General features: G+C 35.0%; 2 protein-coding genes across 3 annotated transcripts; both read right to left on the bottom strand.

Moving 5' to 3' along the window:
• Nucleotides 1–1,360: 1,360 nt before the first annotated feature.
• Nucleotides 1,361–8,418, bottom strand: LOC131644903 (spermidine coumaroyl-CoA acyltransferase-like). 2 transcript variants are annotated; one of them, XM_058915514.1, is made up of 2 exons: nucleotides 2,887–8,418; nucleotides 1,361–2,562 (listed from the first exon to the last, which is right to left on the bottom strand). In XM_058915514.1, the coding sequence occupies exon 1, from the start codon at nucleotides 8,250–8,252 to the stop codon at nucleotides 7,692–7,694; it is 561 nt and encodes a 186-aa protein (XP_058771497.1). In that variant the 5' UTR covers nucleotides 8,253–8,418; the 3' UTR covers nucleotides 1,361–2,562; nucleotides 2,887–7,691. The 2 variants fall into 2 exon arrangements, with proteins under 2 accessions (XP_058771497.1, XP_058771498.1); XM_058915515.1 differs by having other exon boundaries at nucleotides 1,367–2,562; nucleotides 7,130–8,418.
• LOC131595588 (3'-N-debenzoyl-2'-deoxytaxol N-benzoyltransferase-like) lies at nucleotides 2,226–4,521 on the bottom strand. Its single transcript, XM_058867973.1, has 3 exons — nucleotides 4,488–4,521; nucleotides 2,887–3,220; nucleotides 2,226–2,562 (listed from the first exon to the last, which is right to left on the bottom strand). Exons 1-3 carry the CDS (start codon nucleotides 4,519–4,521, stop codon nucleotides 2,226–2,228), a joined length of 705 nt encoding a protein of 234 aa, XP_058723956.1.
• Nucleotides 8,419–9,025: the final 607 nt, after the last annotated feature.

Genomic DNA, 9,025 nt, shown 5'->3' with positions numbered 1-9,025 from the left:
ACCTCTTGTAGTGCTTAGGTCGACCTAACAGAGCTGAGTTAATTCTGGAAAAATTTGCTTCCAATTAGGTCGACCTATTGAAGGCTTAGGTCGACCAGAATCTTGTTGAGATACGTTTTGGAGACATTTCTTCAGTTTAGGTCGACCTAGTTGTTGTGTGGGTCGACCTAACAGTAGGATGTGTAAATTTCACCAGTTTAGGTCGACCTGGGTTGTGAGTAGGTCGACCTATTTGTTGTTTTTCTGAATCCTTCTTGTTTTGCGTATACTGAGTCGACCTGGATACAGAGCAGGTCTTGAGTGGCCAATACTTGCTTTTCCTTGCTTTCTTCTGCTGGTGCCTTATTGCTTGTTTGCTTGTGGAGTTTGCCATGAATCAAAAACATCTTTGTGAGTGTGGTCTTGTATTCACATCTCTCTCTCTCTCTCCCTCTCTCTCTCTCTCTCTCTCTTTAAAACATGTCCAGAATCTCGAAAAGGATTGCACAAATTAGCACTTTGACATGGAGGTATGGTGTAGACGTGTCGAGTTCGACGCGTCTATCAAATGTTAAGAACCTAGTGTATTTTTTCAAGAGGATATGTGAACTAGAAACATTTCGGCACCACTGCAAGATTCGACTAAAGATTCTCGACAGAGGCAGTTATGAGATTTAAAGGCAGTTACCAGCGTGGGTAGCGATTTGCAGCAATTCAAACGTTAAAAACGTGTGGAAGCAATTAGAAGACTAGAGCCCATGTAGGATGACACGTGTTAATTTTTGTAGAGATAATCTTCATCGACGGTTAACATTGTGATAGAATATAAGTCGAGTTTAATTTATGTAACAAGGGTCGCAAATCTCATTTATTCTCTATAGAACTAAAATATCTAAGTCACAGAAAGAAAGAGTTTGTGAGAAGATGTATGAACCTGCGTCATTTCTTTAATATCAAGCATTTACTTAAAGTCATTTATTATGCTTTTCATTTACTTTCCTCTTCCAAAACAATTTTACATTGTTTCGAACACAATTTTTATCCAAACTTTTTATATTTTCAAACATCCAAGTTTCAAGCACATACATTTTTCATTATACTATTTTGCACAAGATGACCTAGGAATTTTTTTGAGTTTAATTCTTTAAATGAAAGTGAAATTTAAAAAATTGGAAATAATAATCCTTAATCCTTAATATATTAAAATAAAATACAAGTTTCCCTCCTAATCCTTAATAAGTTTTCCTCCTAACTTCTTATTAAATTTATAGTTGCATTTAATTATTCAAATTTTTTATTTTTTTTATACAACTCTTTTTAATTTTACATTTATAAAATATATCTTTTTTTATTTAATTTTACATTTAATTCCAATTCCACTAATCAATTGTTATTTTTATATTCATAACATATAAAATATAACTTTTTTATTTTTACATTTATAAAAATACAATATCTCTTCTTAATTTGTCTTGTGCATTGCACAAATAAAAATATTAGTAATAATAAATAATAAATAATATAGTTAAAAATATCACTAATATTGAATTGAAATCGTAAAGTAATTCATAAGTTAGAAGAGGGAGTAACTACTTAATTTTTTCATTGAATCAATACGTTAACCCAACAATAGAGCACTCATAGACATTTTCATCATTTATCAGCTACGTCTTTGTCACTCTTCATTTAAGGGCAATCTGCTGATGGATGAAATTTAATTTATATTGCAGATTAAAACTTTAGGCAACATAATCAAGACATATCCTATAAATTACTAGAGTATTGAAGTACAAATTCAAACCATAATGATCAAACTTCTCAACACTTAGAATAGATGAATTTTGGTTATAGACTTATAGAAGACAAAACTTTACACAACAATATACTCTCGTGATACAACCACCCCAAAATGAGAATTTAAGTGATGCAGTATTTGCCTATTGATATCCTAAACCTATTTCTTACAGCATATGCCTTATAATACCTGAGGTCTAAACTCATCTTTATTAGTTCACATAAAATCAATGGTTCATACCATCAAATGCGCGGCAAAAGCGCTGCCTCTTGGCTCCGGCAAACACTTGCATGTCTTCCCTAAAAGCAGGCAAAGCTGCCTCATTCAAAGTCACCAAAACCTTAAACCCATCCTTTTTCTCTGCACTCGCAGTCGAATAAGGCAAGAAGAAACAAGGTTCAACACTCCCAAGCAAGTTTCTTCCGAGTGGCAAAACAGTAACAGGACCACCTCACCCGAAATCAACAGTAGAATGACCCAAGTGTCTCCAATCAGTGAACCCACTCACCCATTTCCCCGCCGTGATCCCATCACCGAAATGCAGCTCTTGATAATCAATAAATGAACGAACATACTCATCAGAAACATTGCTTTTACTCTTTCTTATCAGCTCTGCTGTTTCCCAAATGGGCCTCTCTATCAAATCTTTGGCCCTCAATTGAACATACATTGGAACACAACCATTTCCCCAATATCCATTAGGTAGTGCTGGCTTTACTAATCTTCTTATATTAATTGAGTATGCAAATTTAACCTTCTCATTGTCCTCCACTCCTGAAGCCCTTACCCTATTGTAGCCAAAAACAATTACAATGTTGTCAATAATGAATTAAAATTATAGGCAATATTCTATGAAGCATGACACATATAAGAAACACTTATACAAGTTTCGCATCAGACAATATAATAATGCCCAAAGATATACTTTGTAAGGTTGAGTTAGACTAAATCACGGTTCTGATAACATTTGTCTGTATCTGACATTTGTCTATATGAGACAAATGTCAGTGATTCGTGTGAGATACAAAACACGTCTTTGTTCAGAGGTGTTGATGCTAGACAGACAAACTTTATATGAATATATGTATAATCCAAATCCAATGGAAACTTACTTGGATCTCCAAATGTAAGCACCAAGAGCTTCAAAAGTGGTGAATTTGAATCCACATTGATCAAACAATGATCTTTTGAAATTCTCTAAGCACTCATCCCTCACGTGAAAACATTCTCGTACAACACGACCAACATTCTCTTTATACGGTGAAAATTCTTTGTCCAAACTCAGAAACTCTTTTATCAAAGGTGAATCCACTCGAGGCGGATCTCTGGGAGCCAACAACTTCTCTCGATCCCATACAGGCTCCACTGTTATCCGAGTCGACCCACGAGCCAACTCAGCGACCGAGTTAAAAAATGTTAGAGAAATGGTATGATAATCCTGGATATCTTCAAGAATCGTGTTTGTTCACTTTCCGAACAAAGTATTTCGACCCTATTCTTTGTCTGGGTTCACGAAATCTTTGCGGGGATAATTCTTGAAGAACAATCTGTTTCTGACAATGGAGAACAGATTAGAATGTAGAGAAGAAGTATGTAATTTCGTGTTCCAAATCGAGACCAAAAGACTCCTTATATAGGAGACCAATAATATAAGCGAACAGACACACCTCTTCGGAAACAGTTATGTCTGTTGGAACGGGTGCAACTATTCAAACGAAACGTTATGCCCGTTTCTATTATTCATATTCAATTACGCGTTTGGTTCGACGAGCGTGCACTCCGCACTACCCTAACTCGTTTCAAACTTAACGCATAATTGCATTGGCCTATAGTAAATCACATTACTACCAAAATGCATTGATGATACTAAAATCACCAACAAACTCCCCCCATTTTAGTATAATCCTTGATTTACTTTACAGGTATAACGATCAAACAAATGCATAGAAGAAAATGTCTTACGATTGAATTTTCATCTTAGTACAAATACACATTCCAAATATTCGAAAATCGGGGTGTCATAATGATTGAACCCGTCAATCCATTTGAATATTTAAAGATATAGTACACATATGTTTCTTACAATACTCTACTATTCATACTTGACACTTTACAAGCCATGTGTCCTTATCCATTAATAAGCATATAGGAAGCCAAGTCCAAGCTTCTTGAAGCGGCAAAACTTCATGCTCACATAGGTGATCCTTTTAATCTTGCACCTGCATTTGCAATTTTTCAAAAGAACCATTAAGAAGATATACTTCAACCTAGCCATCACTTGCAGGTCTGAGCACATACCTTGGGAAGATAAACACAATTGCTCCAATCTTTAACTATGATCTTTCCACATTGAATTCTGCTTCTAACGTTGTATTAGAAGGGAATTGGGTATACCATAACTAATAGATTTAAATGGACTTTAATCTCATCCCAATTACCGACTTCTTCACTAAGTCTCTTGCTAACCCCTTCGTCAAGTGGTCAGCTAAGTTTTGTTGCGACCGAACAAACTTAATAGATATCACCCCATTCATGATTAATTCCCTAATCATACTATGTCTAATACCCAAATGTCTAGACTTTCCATTGTATATTTGACTATTCGCTTTAGCCAGTGTGGCACTGCTATCACAACGGATAGAAATTGGTGATATCGGTTTAGGCCATATCGGAATCTCATATACCAAGTTCCTTAGCCATTCTGCTTCTTTACCAACAGCAGCCAATGCTACAAACTCAGATTCCATTGTGGAACTAGTTATACATGTTTGCTTTTTGGAAGCCCATGAGATGGCACCTCCCCCAAGCAAGAACATCCATCCACTTGTAGAGGATGAATCTTCAACATTATTTATCCAACTAGCATCCGTATAACCTTCTAACACCGAAGGAAATCCCATATATGACAATCCATAATTCATAGTACCCTTTAAGTACTTGAATAGCCTAGTTATTGCATGCCAATGATGTCTACTAGGATTACTAGTAAATCTGCTCAACTTTCCAACCGCATAAGCAATATCCGGTCTAGTGCTAATCATAGCATACATCAAAGAGCCTATAGCTCTTGAGTATTCGAGTTGATCCATAGGTTTACCTGTATTTGGCATAAGCTTTTCTCCTGGATCCATGGGAGTACTTTACTGGAGAACAATTTCCATAATTGAACTTCTTAAGTATTTTCTCAATGTAATGAGATTGCATAATTACAATCCCCCTATTCTCCCGTTTAATCTTAATACCAAGAATAACATCTGCTTCTCCCATATCTTTCATGGAGAACTTTGACGACAAGAAATTCTTTGTTTTATCAACTTGATTTTGGTCGGTGCCAAAGATCAACATGTCATCAACTTTATGTAGAAACACTTGTCACAAGAATTAGATGAAGAAATATATTTAGATAATCATGCATGATGATGCAAGAAGGTTTTCAGATGAAGTAAGAGATGAAATTAAGAGCAATTTAAAATAGTATAATATAAATTGCAATGAGTACCTTGGTTATGTTCACTTCTCTCAAATCTTCACTTGAATTTCTATGTTCAACCTTCTTGATCAACTTCATCATTGATGTGCATGAAACTTTTGATCCCTTTTCCTCTTTGATAACCTTTGTCTTCATCAAAATTAGATATAAGATATATTTTTCACAATATCCCCCTTTTTGATGATGACATACTCTTTGAATTCTTGTTTTGATAAGATTGAGAATTCTCCCCCTAACTTGTGTGTCTCCTCTTTAATTTTAAGTTTCCTCCTTAATCGGAGAATCTTACAATGACAAAGTCAAACTTTTAATGCCATTATTTTGGTGCTTGTTTTAATCCATACAAGGTTTTAACAAGCTTGTACACCTTTTTGTTCATCAGTAGAAAGTATATAACCTTCTGTTTTTTCCATGTAAATCTCCTCATCGAGATCTCCATTTTAGGAATGTCATTTTGACATCCTTTTGATGAACTATAAGTTCATGCAAAAACTAATGCAAACAATACTCTAATTGTTGCCGTCCTTGCTACTAGTGCATATGTGTTTAAATAATTAACACATTCCTTGTCTAAACACTTGGCTATTAATCTAGACTTGTAGGTGTTTAGTGTACCATCTTTATGATACTTCCTTCTAAACACTCACTTGCATCCAACCAAGTATGATTTGACATTGTTGATTCCATTTCATCTTGGATAACATCATTCCAAGAGAAGTCCCTTGAAATTACATCTTCATTGTAACTCTTTAGGATCAACTTCCACTCGAAGGATAATATGAATATTACGAACAAAATTCTCACATTTATCTTTTACCGGACACAAGAAAAATGCCGAAAATCGATTTTATTCGGTCCTAGATCCTTAGCTTTTTAGACTTTCTGCTTATTCTAAGTTCGATTATTGACGAACTTTGAGTTTGCGTTTCAACACTCCATGGAGAAATTTCTTCACAAGGTTCATATTTGTATGAATGTCGAATTCCTTATCCTCCACGATAAGATTCTCAAAATTATACATCTCGTTATAAATCATCTTTAAATAATCTCTATATGTCTTATAATAATAAGATTCATAAAAACACAAACAATTGACATAACATATACATCATAATTTAATTGCATAATTTAACATTATAACTTTTAATTTATTAATATGTTCGATGTCTTAGAGAACAAGTGCAGTGAAGTACATCGGAATAAATTCCTTAATTTCATTGTCAGATAATGAGGACAAAGGCAATGTGAGCCTCACTGGGTTCAACCGCATTATTAAGTGACAAAATTACAAACAACCATAGATGTAATGTGGAAAGGACAAGAAATAATAGATCTTACATAAATTATGTTTATTGCCTAAATATTATATGCATATTTCCAAAAATATTTCTATGAAATGTGTGTAAGCATAAGATGGATTGCTCTCGATGAGACTGTATTGTACAGTGTGACTCAAAATTCCACTTATAATAATTATATTTTCAAAACTCTAAACTCATCTCATTACATCTAATTTCTTCATCCATAACACAAGTATTCTTATGTATTGGTTCACTAAGGGATGCACTTTTCCAGAATGAAATTCAAACAACACGTTGTAACAATAAAATACAATAATTTCTTTGTGTTCTCAAGGTTAACGTTACAAGTTTAAACATTCACAACGACATGTATCAAAAGTTTCGAAGTGGTATGAAAAGTAAACTATCTGTCGTGGGGTAACAACACAACCTTTCATATGTTACATAAAACATATGCAATTGAATAGATGAAATTTAAATTATTATTAAATTAAATAATCCTTATCAAAAGCACATCATATCTGTAATCAATTTGCAATTTATGAGAAATTATAAAAACAGTACCATGTATATTTTTCGTGTGTTCACCATATGTAAATTGTCCTTGAAACTTGTCCAATTTTCTGAAACTTTTAGTCATCTTCTTCACGGTGCTTCCTCCTCCAGCCATGATTATCAGAAAATACTTTGTTCGTTTGTTAGATATACGGTATGATAATCCTGGATATCTTCAAGAATCGTGTTTGTTCACTTTCCGAACAAAGTATTTCGACCCTATTCTTTGTCTGGGTTCACGAAATCTTTGCGGGGATAATTCTTGAAGAACAATCTGTTTCTGACAATGGAGAACAGATTAGAATGTAGAGAAGAAGTATGTAATTTCGTGTTCCAAATCGAGACCAAAAGACTCCTTATATAGGAGACCAATAATATAAGCGAACAGACACACCTCTTCGGAAACAGTTATGTCTGTTGGAACGGGTGCAACTATTCAAACGAAACGTTATGCCCGTTTCTATTATTCATATTCAATTACGCGTTTGGTTCGACGAGCGTGCACTCCGCACTACCCTAACTCGTTTCAAACTTAACGCATAATTGCATTGGCCTATAGTAAATCACATTACTACCAAAATGCATTGATGATACTAAAATCACCAACAAAAAACAGAGTCCCACCCATCCCGTCGCACAGCGAGTGATGAATCGCTGCACCGAGAGTGAACCCGCCGCACTTGAAAACCGTTAGCTGAAGCATACATGGGTGATTCATACCCTCTTCGGGTTCCGGGTCGGGCACCAATTGTTCGAGGAAAGGCGAAGATGGGTCATCGAGGTAGTTTATGGAGTCGAGAGTGAAGTCTACGGTGGTGTGGATAAGAGGGATGCCTTGGTTGGCGGTGCAGAAGAGTTCGAGGCGGTTGTTAGGGTGTTTGCGGTGGCGGAGTGTGGCGGCGAGTGGGTAGTAGTGAGGGAGTGTTTGTGAGAGGGAGGAGGAGATGACGTGGAAGGGGTTGTTATGGTGGGCGATGGTTGTTGTGGTGGTTGTGGCGGTGTAAGCGCGGAGGTAGCGGATGGTTAGGTGGAGGTTACGATCGGTGTCGAGGTGGGAGAGGGGGAGGGTGTGGTCTTCTGAGAAGGGGGTGTGAGAAGGGAAGATGAGAGTTTGTTCTTTGTTTCTCATCATTTTTGTTTGAAAGTTTATTTTTGGTTAATGCTATTACAGTTTTATTATTGCTCTATGTGTTTTTCAACTTTTGAGTTTTGAAAGTCTCTTTCTCCCACCAAGCAAACAGTGATGGAGAGACGTGGAGCTGGCTGCATCGCATTTCATCATCTCACGACGCTCACCAAACCAACATCACCATTCTCTCACCAAACCAACATCACCATTCCCTCACATTTCAGACTAAACTCAATTAATATTTAATATTTAATATTTAATATTTTTGTTTTTATATTTTGATTCTATCATTTATATAATAATCTAATGATATTGTTTATTCACAAAAATTCAATAAAATACAAAACAAAATTTTGATTGTTATTTACTTTGTGGTTTAAACTAGAGCTGTCAAAATGGGTTAGCCTATATAGGCCGGTCTGTCAGACCCGAAAAATCAAAGGGTTTGAGCCTTAAAATTAGAGTCCATATTTTTCAGGGCCTTTTTAGCCCAGCTCTGAAAAATCCGCTTCCCATTAGGACTAGCCTGTATGGGCCGTGGGTAGCCTATTAGGCCCGCATAATTATAAATTTTTAAAATATATATTAATATTTATATTATCTTCTCACTTCACTAAATTTTATTTCTATTTTATTCAATCTCTCTTTTAAATATTATACATTAATATAATCAACATTTTTTCATCGTATTATATTAATTTTTTTCTTATAATAAATATTCAAGTATTATTTTATACAATTTAGACATATATTATATTTAGAAACATATTATAGTA

Source organism: Vicia villosa, linkage group LG1 (assembly GCF_029867415.1).
Source record: "Vicia villosa cultivar HV-30 ecotype Madison, WI linkage group LG1, Vvil1.0, whole genome shotgun sequence".
In the NCBI taxonomy this organism is placed as follows: domain Eukaryota; kingdom Viridiplantae; phylum Streptophyta; class Magnoliopsida; order Fabales; family Fabaceae; genus Vicia; species Vicia villosa.
This window is presented reverse-complemented; position numbering and strand designations above follow the sequence as displayed.

Bases quoted from the DNA above. Each gene is read 5' to 3' on its own strand.
- LOC131595588 (XM_058867973.1), bottom strand. From the start codon at position 4,521: ATGGAATCTGAGTTTGTAGCATTGGCTGCTGTTG. The intron at 3,221-4,487 runs GTAAAGAAGCAG...CGATTCTTGAAG, and splicing joins TGTAGCATTGGCTGCTGTTG to ATATCCAGGATTATCATACC. The intron at 2,563-2,886 runs GTAAGTTTCCAT...TGGCTACAATAG, and splicing joins GCTTACATTTGGAGATCCAA to GGTAAGGGCTTCAGGAGTGG.
- LOC131644903 (XM_058915514.1), bottom strand. From the start codon at position 8,252: ATGATGAGAAACAAAGAACAAACTCTCATCTTCCCTTCTCACACCCCC.